The sequence below is a fragment of the Neovison vison genome, chromosome 2 (assembly GCF_020171115.1).
Source record: "Neovison vison isolate M4711 chromosome 2, ASM_NN_V1, whole genome shotgun sequence".
Classification (NCBI taxonomy): domain Eukaryota; kingdom Metazoa; phylum Chordata; class Mammalia; order Carnivora; family Mustelidae; genus Neogale; species Neogale vison.
In genome coordinates, this window is record NC_058092.1 from 193,096,576 (window position 1) to 193,114,570 (window position 17,995).

The following is a 17,995-nucleotide window of genomic DNA, read 5'->3' on the forward strand; positions in this document are numbered from 1 at the left end:
CTGGGTGCTCCCCTTCTCCACACTGATTATCCCTAAAACTTGACTTGGCCCTACCCTGGCTCTTGCTTGGCCTCCTGAATTTCAACAGCTTCCATCAATTAACTGTTAGAGAAGACCATCCACCTCAAGGCCTAGGTTCTGGAGTCACCTTGCCTCTTTTCTGGGCTATGCTTTTAATGATGTTTATTTTCTAAATAAACCCCAGGTCCGAAAGGTTCAGTTCAATGGCCATCTCTTCCCTCCCTGGTCCTCCTATTGTATTATCATAATGGAAGGAAGCCAGGCTTCTTCCTAATTTGTTTATTTTCTTACTCTCCTTTATGCTCCGCTGACATCCCCTTCCTCCTCAATAAGGAGCCGTCCTGATAATAATGAGTGTCTGTTCAAAGGGTTCTTGTATATATATTATGTATGTATCACCCAAGGGAAGTTATTCTGCTCCTTATTTTCTTTTTTTTTTCATGGTAATGTTACATGTGATTTGACCTTGATGCTTTTCTGTGGCTATTTTTTTTTTAAATGATTTTATTTATTTTGAGAGAAAGAGTGAGTGCATGAGAGAGCAAAAGCTAGGGGCAGAAACAGAGGAAGAAGCAGACTCCCTGTTTAGCAGGGAGCCTGATGAGGGACTCCATTCCAGGACCCTGAAATCATGACCTGAGCCGAACGAAGACAGATGCTTAGCCAACTGAGCCATCCGGACATCCCTTATGGCTATCTTTTTAAAAAAATTTATTTGAGAATGAGACAGAGAATGAGTGGGGAGGGGCAAAGGTAGAGGGAGAAACAGACTCCCCACTGAGCAGAGAGCCCATTGTGGGACTCCATCCCAGGACCCTGAGATCATGACCTGAGCCGGAGGCAGAGAGGCTTAACCAACTGAGCCACCCAGGTGCCCACTTCTGCTGTTTTTGTGATGTGTCCACAAAGAGGGTGTTAGGGTCCGTGATCAAAGGAACGAGACCGACACAAAGCAAAAGTCAAGCAAAGCTTTATTTTGCGCCAAGCACCGAAAATCAAACCGACCAGTCAGGGCTGTCTCTTAACAAAGAGGCAACGCCAACCAGGACGCCGACTTCCCTTACCTGATGACTTCCCTTAACCGGCGATGTCGCTCCCCAGCGATGCTCCTGACGACCACAATGCTCCCGATGATGCTGCTCCCTGCTCCCGACGACTACCCCTACTACTACCCTGCCTCACAGACTAAACTTTATAGAGGTGGTTGAGCCCGGCCCACACACAGGTGGCCAATGAGATTGCAACACACAGGGAAAACTGCACAGTCATGCTTGGTCAGCAATACAGGTGACCAATTGAATTCCAACTCACCATAGCAAATATATGTGCACCCCACTGATTGGATGTCTCCATCTGGCCTGACCCGCCCCCATATCCGGGACCTGCAAGCCAGTTCCTCCAGGAGGGACAGGGTCAACCCAAGCCCACAACAAAATGGCTCCCTCTGGCCAACCAGGCCCTTACAAGGGCAGCTTGCTTCCTGGGGTAACCAGGCTCTGTTCCCCTCTCCCACATGGGTCTGGACATTCTCCTTCTTCCCTTTCTTTTCTCTTAACTTGCTCCATTTTGATGCTACTCCCAGTGATCAAAGGTGGTCCCCGAGCTGTCTCCAGGGGCCTCTTGCCCTTCCCCAGGATTGGGGAAGGCACATTTTCCCCAAGTTTCAGCTTCTGTTCTTAAGTTGGCCTCCTTCTTTCCAGTGAATTCCTGTTGACTGCTCTCAGGTCCATCAGTCACCCTGGTTTCTTTCCTCTTCTTCCTGCAAAACACTGTATCACGAAGGTCTTGGGTTGATTGTTCCCACTCCATTTGTATCTGGGGTTCATGGGACTACCTTGCCCCCTAGTTTTGTGGGAAATGTAGTCCACCGACTTTGGGTTTTTTTCTTGACTTGTTCTGCTTGTTTCTCTTTGGGGATTTGGAGAGATTGGAAAATGCTGCTGCTGCCACTTCTTCTCCTACTCTGCACTTAGGTATATTGACATGAAAAGTAAGGTGCTTTAAATATCATTTGTATTTATCACTTTATCTCATGGAGCCTAGGTTGCAAGAGCCATGCTGTTTCTACCTCTGGCCTGTTATTTCTAATTGCTGCACAGTGTTACACCGGGTGCATCTACCAAATTTGGCTCATCCTTTCCTCAAGTCCTGGGCACCCACCTTGCCCTCAACTGATCAGCACCACAATTAACCCAAGGGTCATTTACATTTCTTGCCAGGGACCCTTATGGACCTGTGTGAGGATTTCTTTATAATATATCTCAGGAATGGAATTGTTGGATTAGAGGGTAAATGTACAGTTAATCCAATTAGGGGTGCCCGTGGCTCTCTGAAAGGCTGATCCAGTCCTGATTCCCAGAAGCCATCCATGATGGTCACGCTCCATGTTCCAGATCCCACACCAGAACATGGTGGAAGTCCCGGCTCCCTTCCAGGACTCACAGGAGCTCGGGGAGGCTGGCAGCCATCATCTTCAGGTTGTTCCATCTCCACATACATCATTCTGCCTAATTGTGGCTGCCTTATGCGGGCGCATGGCACCTGCTAAATTCTCCACAAAATTAGGACATAGGACACTTCTAGTTCCTCTAGAAGGAACCTGTGGGGTGCAGCAACATGAGTGGGGGCCCTCCCTTTAGTCCCTCTTCCCCTCTGTCCCACCCCAACTGAGGAAAACTCTTTCCCGTTGGGCAGGGATTTCTCACAGGACCTCCCTATGTCCCTTCTAGAGTAGGTCTATAAAACTGTTCAGACCTCCAAGTACTCTTCGAAATATAGAGGGAGTTTGTAGAATGTAAAAATCCACTTTTTACATCTTTGCCAGCCCTGGCTTGCAAGAGAGATTACATTCTCGCTCAGTCAGTCTCAAACCTGGCTGCATATTGGAATTACCTGAGAAGATTGTAAACATTACTAATGCTTGTGGTACCCAAAATGAATTAAAGAAGACTCTGTCAGAGTGGGCCGGGTCTGAGAACCATGCTCTAGGGACTCCAAACAGCCAACACTGACATTTAAAGCTCATTAATGATCCTTTCTTTTTTCTTTTTTTTTTCCTGGTTGATAACCTCCCCAACCCTCAAAGGACATTGACCGACTTGGAATGAATGTCATGGCATGATGTGTGGGGAGGTGAAGAGCCATGATATTTAAAATCCTTAAAATATTAAACATTGAATATATACAATGTGTGCACATACAGATACGAAGGGCGTGAAGGGAGCTTCAGAAGTGGAGGCGTGACCCATCCTGGAAGCACCCGTGTGCTCCTGACCTTGGGTCGCGCTGGTCCTTCCACCAGACAGGATCCCCCCTTCCGACCACATGCTCTATCAGATCTTCGCTTCATTATTGTTTATATATAAATCTCCAAACACTGTTGCCTTTAGCTTTGTGAACTTTCCACTTTCATACCAAGGGAATACAGTGTAGTTATTTTTTAGTTATTAGCTTGTTTCATGCTTCATTGAAAAAAAAAAAACTTTCCTCGTGGCTTTTTTTTTTTTTTTTTTTTACCTCTGCTATTTGGAGCTTAGACCACTCTCAAGGCCTGTCTCTCTGTGGTTAATGGAGAGGGTGTAACATGCATATTTCATATATTCTCAAGTTGATACATATCTTTATCCTCTTCTGAAACACACAGAATATATATATTTTTTATTTTTCAAAAGTTTTATATATTTAAATAACCTCTACAGCCAACGGGGGGCAGGGCTCCTACTCACAACCCCGAGAGCAAGAAGTGGATGGTGTTCCAATGGAGCCAGCCAGCCTCCCCCTCCACATGCAGTACTTTTATTTTTTTTTTTTTTAAAGATTTTATTTATTTATTGGACAGAGAGAGATCACAAGTAGACAGAGAGGCAGGCAGAGAGAGAGGAGGAAGCAGGCTCCCTGCTGAGCAGAGAGCCCGATGCGGGGCTCGATCCCAGGACCCTGAGATCATGACCTGAGCCGAAGGCAGCGGCTTAACCCACTGAGCCACCCAGGCGCCCCAACATGCAGTACTTTTAAAGTCCAATGATTCTACTCTCAATGGATCAGATGTTGTCTGTATGACAGTTCTTTCTTTTAAATCCTCAAATTATCCATTATTAGTATTGTTTTGTTAAGTCAGCATCTCTTTTTAGATTCACCTGCAGGATCTATGCTCACCATTCCTTCTAGCCCCTCAGACTCTCTGTCAAGGATCAAATTTCTTCCACCTGAAGTATGTCCTTTAGATTATCTTTGATGGTCCATTTTCTCAATTTTTTTTTTCCTGAAGATGTCTTTATTTTATCCTTTTCCTTGAAAGATGGTTTCATGAAACACCGTTATTTTTTTTCTCAGCACCCGGAAAATATTATCCCATTGTCCTCTGGCTTCTATGAGAGCAATGAGAAGTTAACCGTCAGTCTAATGGTTCATTCTTTGGAGATAATCTGCCTTTTCTCTCTGGCTGACAGAATGAGACACGAAGTGGCTTTGTGTGGGTTCAGCGCGATGTGACTTTGATGAATCCCCAATCATTCAGTCTTTAACTATGGCCTCCTCTCCTTCTGGCCCGTATTCTCTGGGGTCTGGATTTCACACGTGCTACAGCTTTCAGCCCATCCCCCTTTCTTTTTCTGTCCTGCGACTTCAGTGATGCTTCTCTTAGTTTCCATTTATATAAATGTGCCATGGGGGTGTCCTTCTCTTCACTCATCACGTCCCTTCCTCTCCCCTCCCATGCCATCAGCTGTGCTCACTGCTTGCTCCCAGAATCTACCCAGCCCCAGAAGCCCGCTTCACCTCCCCCTTCACGGCCGCCCTCAGGCCTGTCCTGACTTCTCCAGGTCGCATTAATCTCCTCCTCCTCCGTCTTTCACAGCAGCACTTACTGTTCTGTGATGAGGTAACCTGCTGTAGAGCAAAGAGCCCCGGACTTGGAGTCCGAGGACCTGAGTTCAAATTCTGACTCTACCACTTACTAGCTCTGGGACCTGGGTAAGTCACTTTTCTCGCTGACCCTCGGTGTCCTCAGTTATGAACTCACGGTGATCGGGATGTTAGGAGGACAGAGGCGGATGAGTCCCCGGATGGTGCCCAGGGCTGGCTGTGATGGCGGCTTCTTATGTAACTTCCGATGTGTCCTTTTGCCCCCCTGCCTCAGCACAGAAGCCGTCTCTGTCAGACTCACAGTCCGGGAGCTGGAGTCCAGCCCTACGACTATGGAACTGTGGCTATGACGCCATCCCCGCATGAAGGGACTGAGGTCCCTGGCTTGTGTGCCTCCAGTTCGCACCCCCAGGGGCCATCTATCCATCCTTGAACACACTCACATTCTCTGGAATCATGAGTCATTTCTCATTGCCCTCGAAATTAAGTCCAGAATCCTTCTAACGGTATGGAGAGCTCTTGAGGGCTTGGCCCCTGCCAACCTCTACGGTTCTCACCATTGGTGCCACGCGGCTCCTACTTTGGCCTTCCCTCCAGCCACAAGGAACCAGTCGCTAATCCCCTCTGCCAATGAATCCTTGCCTCTGCACCTCTGTTTTCACCTTTCTGGTCTCAGTACAGCTGCCCCTCCCACGCTTGGCACCAGAGCTGTGTGGGGTGCCTACCCCAGGCACTCCCTCAGCTCCTGGGGCCTTGAGCACCACTGGTTGGTTACAGTGAGCCTTTTCTTAAAAAAAAAAAAAAAATCGGTTGATCTTTATTTCTGTCCAGAGTCAAGGCTTCTGGAAGGCAGGAACTGTTTTTCATGCAGTGCTGATTCCCAGGCACCCAGCATGGGGCTTGGCTCCTACACAGCTGTTGAAGGGAGGAAGTAGAGAAATTATAGGAAAAACTACATTTCCCATTGTTGACAGGTAGGAACTGGCTCAGAAGGGACCTACAGTTGCATTCTCCAGTCATCATTCCAGAGCAGCTACCATGGAACATTGTGTACGAAGGCTGCCAGACCTGGTCATTGGCAGAGGCAGAAAGTTTCCATGATCCCTGGGGAGCAGTGTGCTTGCTCCCCAGTCAGAAGAGGTTGGGGGAAGCCCTCCCTCCTTTCCGTAGCCAAGAGGTCATAGAGTGTTTAGAAGGGACGGAGGTGGGATGGGATGGGGTGTGATTAGAGCTTTGTTCCCAGGGCACTTGGCTTAGAGGCGATCCAGGGAGAGGGAGAGATGAGGAGGGCAGAGCGTGGATGGGCAGGAAAGTGTAACAGCTTCTCCTTGAAAGTGACCTTCAGGCCTCCTAGCCATTGACTGATTCTCCTGGGGCTCAGGTTTTCTGTGGAAGGGTCTATGCCATCCTGAACTATGAGGCTTCATTACTTTTGGTCTTGGGCCGAATTATAATTTTGATTTCTAGGTAAGTGTCAAAGTGTGGGGGGCAGAGTACACAGATGTTTATTATCCCAGACACCTGGAGAGTCTGCTAGGGATGGTGTAGCTGGGGCCCAGGGACTCAAGCAGTCCCCATCAGAAGTCACCCTCTGCAGCCTCTGGAGGGACTGGGTGCATGGGTGTGGGCAGCACAGCCTGGCAGTGCCCTGACCATGGCTGCTTCCAGGACGAAGTGACATCCCACTGTGGCACAGGAGTGGTACTCTTGGGGTAGCCGAGGCAAACTAGTTATGCTCTCCGGCACTGTGGGGAGCTTGCTCACACATTAATTTAACATCGGCTCAAACAACCTTACACCGTAGAAGGATTAATGGTACCAGTTAGCAGATGAGGACACTGCCCTGGGTTTCAGAGAGGCTTGAATAACCTGCCCAAGGCCACCTGTTGAACAGGACCCTGAGCTGTGATTTTATTTTTATTTTTAAAAAGATTTTGTTTATTACAGAGAGAGTATGCAAGAGAGAGCATGAGCAGGGGGGAGCTGCAGAGGCAGAAGGAGAAGCAGGCTCCCCACTGAGCAGGAAGCTTGAGGCAGGACTCGATCCTAGGACCCTGAGATCATGACCTGAGCTGAGGGCAGGCACTTAATTAACTGAGCCACCCAGGCACCCCAAGTAAGCTGTGATTTTAGTCCATGCTCTTGATTACTCCTCCAAACAAGCCTCTCCTTCCCCAGCATTCCAGGTGCTTGGGGCACAAGTGTCAGCATTCAGTGTCAGTCTGGGTCTTCTAGGAAGCAGAAGTGCAAGCGATTTCCTGGAAAAAGCACCATGAAGGATACAAAGGAGTGCTCTGAGTCAAGGGCACTGGGTTCTGTACCCCCTCCTGCCCCCGGGGGCAGAGCAGGCTTCAGCGGTGGATCCTGAGCAGCTGCTGGGGGCTGTCGGCTCTGGACACTTCCTGGCAGCAGAGTCTCTCTTGAGGGAAGACTGAGCAGCAGCTGCCACAGGCTTTATCCTCAAGTCCTTCACAGCCTGTTTACTAATACACTGGAGCCTCTGGGCAGGTGTGATGAGAGCTCAAAGGTGGCTCTCCAGGTGCAGCCTCCCAGGATAGGGATGGCTTCATGGCAGGGTGGGGCAGGTTGCACACTGAATAAAGGGTCCCTGCCAAGGGGGTTGGTTGCAGGGAGGAGGAGTCAAAATGTGGAAATGTGAGCTTGGCCATTTTGTCCCAGAGATGCATTCTTTTCAAATTCTACCACTCAGAGGGACCTCCGTTTCTCACTTGCACAAAGGTAGAGTGTAGGTGACTGGAAGCCTGGGCTTCCCAGGAGAGAACAAGAGGAGTCAGGGTCCGCTGGGACAAAGGGGGCTGGGGACCGGCAGGAAGCTTCTGCACTTGGGGGTCTTGTAGTAAGCAGTGAGCAATGGTGCATGGGGTGAGTGAGGCAATGAGCCTGGAGAGGTGGGTGGGTGAGTGTTGGGGGGGTGGTCCCAGAGCCCAGTGTCTCTCATTCCCAAGCCTGGACTCTGCCAGAGACCAGGGAGGCCATTCACAGGTTTTAGATCACAGACATGTGATATTGTCCTTTTGGTGTTACTGTTAGCTTTCAGATATTAAAATGTCAGGTACTATTCAGGTGTGACTGTTCAGTCTCCTGCCCAGTGGAACAATTCTCTCCTCCCCAGTTTTCAGTCTGGTGTGGGCTTCAGCTTGAGGTAGGTGGAGTGGAGAAGGGGGTGACATTTTCTGGTCCTTCTTCCTTCCGGCCCATGGCTCTATTCTGTCTCCTCTTGCTTTTCTCCAGACAGCGGTCTCCTTTACGGGCTAGGTTTTCTGGCATTGGGGCAGGGAGGTGGGTGAGGGATGGTGCTGAGTCTTCCGACAGATTCCAGGTGACCATCTTGGTCCTCTTTTGGCTGGCACTGCTTCCCTGGCAGAAGGCACGGACATCCTCCCCGGAGCAACCCCAGCGTGCATCCTCCTGCCTATGGGGAAATTGCACGTGATTCTTCAGGTGTCCTGTGGTAGAAGGGCTCCCCACTTCCTTCCCCCTCCCTTCTCCCTAGTTTCCTACTAATAGCGCCTGGCTGGGGAAAGGGTGGCTCGCTCGATTGCCTCTTGATAAGTTCTAGGCAAGGAGGACAGAGGTGAGCCCCAATTGTGTTGGTTGTCTTTAAAAGGGGGATATGTGACAACGGGGTGGCCTCTATGTCCTCTGCTTTGGGCACAGGGAAAGTTCTGCCACACCTCCCATAAATAGGAGAGCAATGGAAGGGGTGTGGGGGGAGCAGGGAGTACCCACAGGAAAGCTTGAGAGTGGCACGTGGGTGCGGGGGGAGGGGAGAAGTCACAAGTATGTAGTCCCTCTCACGGTCACAGGGACCAATAACTCAACTACCTTCTACCCCTTTGCTACGTGACCATCAGTAAATGATCCCATTGCATGTATGCAGAGGGTAACCAAGTGGGTGTATAAAAAGGACCGTGTGTTTCTCCTCTCCCTCAAAAATGATTAACAGTAGCCAACACTTCCACAGTGTTTCTCAGTTAATGTGTTCAAATTCTTTATCTGACTTGAAAGTCATAAGGTGCCCTTGATATAGATGGAGTAAGATGATGAATCACTTAAACGTCAGAGGGCATTGGAGAAGTCAAGGTGTTGGCTGAGCCTCACGTCGCCCAGATGAACGCAGGTTGAGCAGGTCACCTAGGCTTTCTGGCTTCTGCCCTCTTCCCGCTGCCCTGCCCTGCGAGGCTCAGGCTCATCCCTCCACACATGGCTTCCTGTGCTCTACCCAGATAAGAGCATCTCCCTAAAATCCTTTTTGGGGATTGCCACTGACAAATAATCAACTCCAGGTCTGGACCCACATCATCATCATGAAAGAATGCAGAACCCGAGAAAATTTTGAGCTGTTTTCCTAATGCCCACAGGTGGGCGGAGGAGGTCTTTTTACTTAAGAGGACCTACTGTTTCCAGGTGCTCACTTATGGGTCCTGGCAAGATAACCGGGGTCATAACTGTAAGTCACTCTGCTGTTGTCATTAAAGCAGGGCTCAATGCTCTCCACAGGGCAGTGCTTGCTGACTTGTATTTGTAATCGATAGATGCTCTAATTCCTGCTCATTACTAATTCTTTGCTTACCCAATTAATCCAAATCAGTGAGGCTTAATTTGGAGGAAAGCGTGCTAAACTCAGGTCCTAATAGAAACTCTGCCCACAGGCTCACAGCTGGTTGCTCTAGGCCAAGATGAGTCCTGGGTGGAATGAGGCGAGTGCTGGACAGCTCCCGAAGCCCTCTCTTTCCTGGTATCATGGAAACAGGATGAGGGGTAGGGATGAGTCTGGGAGAGTGGCAGGGGAAAAGTTTGCCGAATCTACTGACTTTTTCTTTTTTCTTTTTTAAATCAGGAATTATTAGCCGAGAAGATGCAGAAGATCTCCTCGAGAACATGACAGAGGGAGCATTTTTGGTCCGGGTCAGTGAGAAAATCTGGGGTTACACCCTCTCCTATCGCCTGCAGAAAGGGTTCAAGCACTTTCTTGTGGATGCCTCTGCGGACTTTTACAGCTTCCTGGGAGTGGACCCCAATCGCCATGCAACGCTCACGGATCTCATTGATTTCCACAAGGTATCCTTCAGAGGGGTGCTTGTCAGGAGCTAGAACTGGTAGAAATGTGAGGTGAAGGAGCACCAGGCTGCAGGTGTTCCAAGAGATGGGGTGGAGAGGGAGCAGGCAGCCTAGCAGGTCCACAGGATCACAGGGATGTGTGGAAGGGTGGAAGAGGGCAGAGACTGTCCAGATAGGCTCTGGGGCCTGCTGTTCTTTTCTCTGGCTTCCCCTCTGACTAAGGCAAGCACCTCCAGCCCTGGTCCCTAAGCTTCTCCTCACCTCAAGTCTCTGAGTGCTCCCTACTGCTAACACTTTGGGACTAGCTGACCCATCTTCTGCCCAAGCCCACAGCCCACCTGAAACTCATCCCCAGGATGTCCTGCTTGAGGACATTCTAGTCAGGCCTCTGGCAGCTTTGTAGAATTAGCTGAAACTTAGCCGTCAACCCTGTGGCTTGAGAAGCTTTTCTAATAGAGTTACCACGTCTCTTGTTCCAACTACAAGGATACGTACATGTGTGGTACGTGTGTGACTTTGGGCAGGTTCCTTAGTCTCACTGAACTTTACCATCCTAACCCGGCAAATGGATGTAAATAATAGTTCAGATCCCATGACCGATAAATGAGTCAATGTCCGCAACAGCACTCTGTAACTGTGAAGTGGTGTGGAAGTTCTTGTTTTCCAGAACTCTCTTTGTCATTTGTCCCCCTACTGTAGACATCTCATGAGGAAAGATGGTGCCTTCCAAACTATGTACGTAGACAGAAGCAACTTTTGTTACTGTTTTGTGTTTCTTTTGTTTTGTTGCTTCTTTTGTGACTGTCAGCACAGTAGTAACTGGGAGAAAGCCAGAGGTGGAACTCAGTGAGTCACAAGGATGAGAGAGAGAGAGAGACGCCTAGAAACAGAGTCTTGGTCGCTCTCCATCTTCCTGAGATTTGCATCTGTAGCAAGGGTCACAGAATTCCTGCACCGTCTCACTGGGTTTCTGCTGTGATAGGGACTCTTGGATTGGTTTTGCTTTTTCTTCATGGATGTCCCCAGGGCTCTATGGACAGCTCTTGACTTGACCTTCTGAGTAAAGCACAGAGAAAATGACCCATTTACAAATGTCTAGATGTTGGGTGGACAGGACTCCTGGAAAACTGGACTAATCAGGTTTAGGGCAGATTTCTACCCATGTTGGGAAGAGCTTTTCTAACAACTCTAGGGAGTTGTTATCCACACACACCCTCCCTGTAGAGACAGGGAGGGTGTGTATGGATATTGACATCTTCTCTGCGTCAGGCATCGTGCCCGGTGCTGTCCATCCATGTTCTTGCTTCCTCTTCATGACAGCCTTATGAGGGAGGCAGACTAGTCCCATTTCATAGATCAGGAAACCAAAGCCGAGGAGCTTGAGTAGCTTCCCTAAGTGTTCATGGCTGACACCACATGGCCCAAGAGTTAATCCTCAGGCCATCTGCCTCTAAAGATTGTGCCTTTTCCTCTGTACCATGATGTTTGGTTTCCCTGCCCACTATAAGCTGCTGTGAGCAGTGATGAGCTTCTTGTCCTTGGAAGTATTCAGGCACAGGGAAAAGTCCATCTCTCAGAGATGCTATGCTATGGTTCCTGCATCAGAAGGTTATAACAGAAGACTTTGAAGGTCTTTATCCTCTTTCAAATATAGGTTTGGAGACTTCTGATGTAGTTTCTTACACTATAGAGGGGGTTCATCTATGCCCATGTGGAGATCTGCTGGTCAGTGTGTATATGTTAAAGATTTAATTACATAATTAACTTATGATTACATTCTAAGAATAATCAAGGACAATACAAGGTGAATGCCTTGTCCATTTCAAATCTCCATTTCCATTCTCCACCTTGAAGTATTAGTTTGCCATGTAACTATTCAAGTATTTCCTGGGCACTAACACAGAAATTTACATAAGGAAAACAGTTTTGTTATTTTCCACATAAACTGGCAATTCTTTTTTTTCTAATTGAACTATACATTTAATGCAATTCTCCACCCAAAAAATACACCAAATAGGATGGAGATTTAAAAAAAAATGACAGGATTTTCCAGAGTACAGAAATGTACTTGTTTAGACAGGAGAATTCTAAAAAATAAGGATAGTGGGGTGAGATTAAACTGGATAATTCTTTACCAATTGCTCAGCAATTTGATTTTTTAGCAGGATCAATATATCCTATGTGTGTTTTTTCAAAGCATGGTCACTGGAAGTAGGCTGCTAAATTTTACATTCCAACTTCATCGCTGTGTGTGACTTTGGGCAACTACTAAAGTTTTTGTGCTTTAGTTTTCTCCCCGGTAAGATGGGTTTCCAAACAGCATGCACCTCCTTAGGGTCCCTGGGAGGTTTCATTGAGATATCACTGTGTAAAGTGCCACGGCACTACAGCTGACATTTGTGAGTCATCAGGACGTTGGCTGTTATGGAATTGCGTGTGCTGAGTACACGTACCAATCACATCCACACACGTGCCCTGTGGTTTTCCATGATGGCCACTTACATAGCTTCCAGGTTTCCGTCATCACAAACAGGGCTGCAGAGCTTTGCTTGTCCCTGTCCCTTTGGGCACAGGCGCAAGTATTTCTCTAGGATGGATCTGTCGTATTGGAATTGCTGGATGGAGGATGATGCACGTTTTCGTTTGAAAAGATCTGCCAGATTGCCCTCCAAAAATGGAGTGCCAACTCATGCTTCTGCCAAAACTAGATGAGGCTGTTTCCCCACACGGCTGCCAGCCCTGGGGATTATCAGTCATTTTAATTTTTTCCCATCAGATCGGCAGATGCTCTATCTCACCGTTGTTTAGCTTGCATTTCTCCAATTACTCCTGACACAGAGGATCTTTTCATATGTTTAATGGCCCTTTGAATTTCTTCTGTGGATCGTCTGTTCCTGTCCATTGTCCATTTTCTGCTTAGATGTCTCCTTTCTTACCGACGTGTCAATTCTTCTGGCAACTAAATTGAGCTTCAGTTATGTCTTTTCTGCTTCTCAGGTTTTCTACTGAGATTTTAATTTTTATTATTTAAGTGGGTATTCTTTTCATTTATAGGTTCTTTAAAAAAATAATAGCCCATTCTTTTTTTTTTTTTTAAGATTTATTCATTTATTTTGAGGGACACAGAGAGGGAGAGAGTGAGCACATGTTGGGGCAGAGGGGAAGGGGGCATGGAGTGTGAAGTCTGACACGGGGCTCGATCTCATGACCCTGAGATCATGACCTGAGCCGAAACCAAGAGTCCCATGCTTAATAAGCTGTCCCGCCCTGGTGCCCCGTAAATAATGGCCCATTCTTATTTCACAGATGATTTACCTTCTTATTCCACTGAGGAGATGAATACCCATCCCTCAAAGGCTCTTACCATTTGTTTTTATAAACTTGATGTTTTCTTGGGGGGTCGGTTCTGTTGTTGAGTTTGACATCTTTCTTGTATGGTTATAATTTTCCATAAGTATGTACACATTTTGAGTTATGAGTTGGTGTCTGAACTTTGAATTTCCTGCATATCCATCAATGGATATAGTCCCTGTTTCCCGAATCCATTCTCTCAATGCCGTAAGGGCTGCTGCTGACAGTGAGTAACTCATCTTTCCAACATGGAAAGTCTGAGCTTTTGTGGACTCTTTGGCCTTCCAGTGGAGGGCGGGGCCTCTCCTCACTTCCGGTCTTCCCCTCCTCACTGTGGAGGTCTGTGGAGTCAAAGACATCTGCAGCCTGGGGCTCCCCAGCCCCTCTGATAACTTGCTCCAACCCCTGCCTCACCTTCCCTCCTCTGATAATCTCATCTTGTAGGTCTTTTGGGTTTCAAGTACTCTTCAACACCTATCTTTGTTGATGGCCTTCCTTCTTATTTTCCCATATTGGATTTATTTCCATTTTCCAAATATGGCTCTATTTCTTTTTTAAAAAGTAGATTTTTTTTCTGTCATTTCTATAAGTTTGAGTGAGGAGGAGGCAGATACATATTCATAGACTTTCTATCTTGAACTGGCCTCTCTCTGGTGGATGTTTATTTCCCTTGCTTGATTACAAGTAATTCTTCCCTTTTGTTTTTCCTTTTAGGAGGAAATTATCACTGTTTCAGGGGGAGAGCTGCTGCAGGAACCCTGTGGACAGAGGGACAGCCCACCAGACTACCATCTGTTATTTGAGTGATTTTTTTCCCCTTTACCAGTTGAATTTCTTTGGGTATCCATTTTTTGAACTCAACTTAAGAACTTCCTGGCTCAAATCCTTATGGCCTTCCGGAAGATCCACCACCACCAGCCAGAGGATTAAGTAGATTAGTATGTCTCAAAGGATATGAAATATACGTGCTATTGGTCCCCATCCCTGTGCCGAGGACAGAAATTGCTATTAGCTGATGCAGCTCTTTCAAGAAGAGTTTAGTTATGACTTCAGAGAATGAAGCCTATTTGCCATGGCCACCCTAAGCTGAGCCCTCAGAGCACATGGGTCATGTTTTAATAATCCAAAATAATTCCAGTGCCGAACTCTGAATGTAACCTGTGGTAGACATTCAATAAATGTTTGTGGAATGAATACAGCTCTTCTGAAAGCCTTCCAACACTAATCAGTTTTTTCTAGTAAGTTATTTCCTACCTGTTCTGTCTATAAAGTCATGGAGAGTATAGACGAAATATTGCAAAGGATTTATATGGAAAATATAGATGCTGCATCTTTTATGATGTACATTATTGCCCTCATTGATTTTATCATTGCAATAATTACCTAAGGCTTCTGAGACATAGCTTCCAGAACAGGCAGCTGATACTGCCCTGTCTTCTTTATTTGCCTCTTCTTTGGCCACCCATCCTCGGTCTCGGAAGCATATTTTGACCCTGGTTTTGTGATATTGAAGCAGTGGTTTTGTATATTCCCATAGATGTGCCTCAAACCTGGGATGAATTATAAATCCAAGAAAGCCTTTGCTCTCTAGGATTTGGCCCTCTTGATACAGGTTACCCGTATGATTACTTCTGCCTTCATGGTCCTTTTGAGTCTGATCCTGCGTTCACTTAATCTGAGTATGGTTTTCATTTCAATGAGATTCTCCCAGTGACTCTTCTGTAACTTTCAGGGAAGTGTCTTCATGCATATTCAGGTTCTCATGTTTATAGACATAGAGAGAGCATGTTATGGGGGGAATATTATAATGGAATCAAGCAGAATTGTGTTCAACTCCCCACCCTGGACTTACTAGTATTTTAATGTTGGCAGCACCATATTTGGTGGGAGTGAAAGGGTGGATGGGCTCTGTGCTTTGTCAGTGGACAGGTGTATCTTACTTGATAGTCATGTACCACATCTCTTATGCTCTCCTTCACCTGCTGCCTCCCCTACTCTTCATGTCCTTGGCCACTTGCTTCACCCTGGTCACTACCACTGCAAGTCATTCTGCATAGATGCTGTTCTCCCTTATGGGGTATGTCAGCTTCATGTGAGCTGAGCCAAAGCCACCTTGCCCATGGGGTGCTTTGGGCCCCTCATCTCCTATTGCTGCAGATGCCGAAGACATTGTGCAACCTTCAAGAGCAGGGCCATGAACTCTGCATATGGTGTACCTTAGATCAATGGGGGACAGCAGATGGTAGATTTCTTCTTCCCCTTCCTTCCGGCTGGTGGGCTGTTTCGACAGGCAGTTCTTCCGACAACCTCTGGGAAGATCGTTCTGCAAGACAGAGCAACTCATGATGATGAAATCGAAGAGTGACCAGATGAGGTCCACCCCCCTCCCATCTGCCCCTCCTCCTCCTCTGCTCCCCTCTCCTGCTCCTCTGGGCTGGCCACCCCTGAATTGAATATAGGCATTTGCTGCAGGCTCTGCCTTTGAGGCAAGCCAAGGTAAGGACCCATCATCCAAATGTGTCCAATAATGTCAGTCTCCCAGCCTGACTTCTCTCTTGTTCTCTCCCAGGGCCCCCGAATGAATAAAACAAAATGAAGGGGGGAGCCTCCTTCTTGAATGCCAAAGTACTTTAAAACCATAACCGATTATGGTTAGATTTTCTTCTAATAGATACTTCTATTCTAGTATCTCCCAAGGAAACGAGTTTTAGTTTTAGTCTTGCTGCTTACAAGCTATGTGACTGTGCAAGACATTCAGCCTCACGAAGGAGGCTCGGTCTCCCAGAGAAGAGGATATTCTGTGTGGCTGCCTTTAGTTTTTTTTTGTGGGTCAGTGAAATGAACAGTAATGAAAGCTCCGTCTAAATGGGAGGGATGGCTGATAAGAACCACAGAAACAGCAACAATTATTTTGGGCTTAGCAGTGACGTGGCAGGGGAATATGGTGTGATGATTTTCAAGGTGTTGGAAGAAACTTCTTATTCCAAGCACTAGCAGCCGCTCACAGAGCCGAGCAAGCCGGGCTGAGAACCTGAACCCCTGAGCTGTTGTTCCTGTCACCCCTAATTAATATGTGAGAGACAACAGCTGAGTTTTCTATGCCTAACACATTTATTTCATTTTATTTGGGGCCTGCACTTTTCTGCGTGTCTCATATATTTTAGGTTTTACCTGGCCTTAAAATAAATTCCTTGTAAGTTGTCCTGCAAATGAAATTACTGTCTGGAAAACTGCAATTTCATCTTGAGAGTTTTATTATGCTAATAAATGTCAGGATTCTCAAATAAAGGGATTGCCTTTTTTTTTTTTCCCTGAGCCCTACAAATATAATGAAAAATAGTCAGTCAGCTACAAGACTCAGCAGAGAGAAAATTTACAGTCTAGAACTAGAAAGAGAAGTTGTAAAAAAATACTATGCGAGTTAGTGGAAGATAAATGTCACTGAATGGAAGGGTAACTTGGGGTCCCGGGCAGGGAGTGGCAGAGCTGGAGAGCTGGACACCTGCGTTGCGAGGGTCCAAGGGGCATGGACTGGAAAGCGGCTCCTCAGGGTTAGAATGGAGCCCTGGACAGGAAGACCCCGATTCCTGGGGAGTGCAGGCCCCTTCTGTACCCTTGAACCCTTCATTAACCTCAGGACTCAATTTGAAGCCAGAAGGACCTTTGTTTTGTGACCCTAGGCAAGCGTTTTCAGTTCTCTGGGCCACATTTTCTTCTGTGAAATGCGGTAAACCATGCCTGTCTCAGACGGTGGCTGAAAAAATGGAACCATGTGGGGGTGCACTAGAAAATCCACATAAAACTTTCGACTCCCCCCAAAACTTAACTGCTGATAGCCTACTGTTGACAGAAGTCTTACTGATAACATGGTCAATTAATACCTACTTTGTATGTCATATATACTACACACTGTATTCTTACAATAAGGTAATTTAGAGAAGAGAAAATGTTATTAAGAAAATCATACTGAAGAGAAAATGCATCTATAGTACTGTACCTTATTTATTGGGAAAAAGTCCACATCTAAGTGGACCTGCACAGTTCAAACCCACGTTTTTCAAGGGTCAACTGTCACATAATGTGAGATTTTGTAATAGTAGTGACGAATACTATTTAAGCTGTGTGTATGTGGGTGTGGATAGTCATTCTTGCAGTCATGCCAAGGGAGACAGACTATCCTCTCCATCTTGTGCATGGGGAAACTGAGGCATAGGGAAGTTTAGAACTTAAAATGCGGATTCTCCTTTAGTGGCTCTGGGGTGGGGCTGACGGTTCTGTATTTCTTTTCTTTTCTTTCTTTTTTATTTTAGATTTTGTTTGTTTATTTGACAGAGAAAGCGAGCACAAACAGGGGAGCAGCAGAGGAAGAGGGAAGAGCAGGCTTCCTGCTGAGGAGGGATCCCAAGGTGGGGCTCGATCTCAGGACCCTGGGATCATGACTTGAGCCCAAGGCAGAGGCTTAACCATCTGAGCCACCCAGGCGCCCCAGAGGTGCTGGGTTTCTAACAAGCTCCCAGGTGCTGCTGATGCTGCTGGCCTGTCTGCCACACTCTGAAAAGCAAGCTTCGAAAGCTGGGTGAGGCAAACTCCAGCCACCGGCCAAATTCGGCTGGCTGCCCTGTCTTCTACAGTCTGAGGGCCAAGAGTGGTTTTTCCATTTTCAGCTGGCTGGAAAAAA

At 47.0% G+C, this 17,995-nt stretch overlaps 1 protein-coding gene across 2 annotated transcripts in view; it reads left to right on the forward strand.

Moving 5' to 3' along the window:
• Positions 1-14,454, forward strand: part of SH2D4B (SH2 domain containing 4B) — an 88,654-nt gene extending 74,200 nt beyond the window's left edge. The window contains exons 8-9 of one of the 2 annotated variants that reach the window (XM_044239942.1): positions 9,746-9,966; positions 14,032-14,454. In XM_044239942.1, coding sequence (XP_044095877.1) covers positions 9,746-9,966; positions 14,032-14,124 — 314 coding nt within the window. In that variant the 3' untranslated portion in view covers positions 14,125-14,454. The remainder of the gene's footprint in view (positions 1-9,745; positions 9,967-14,031) is intronic. The other variant, XM_044239943.1, reaches the window with a different exon arrangement.
• The last annotated feature ends 3,541 nt before the right edge of the window (positions 14,455-17,995 follow it).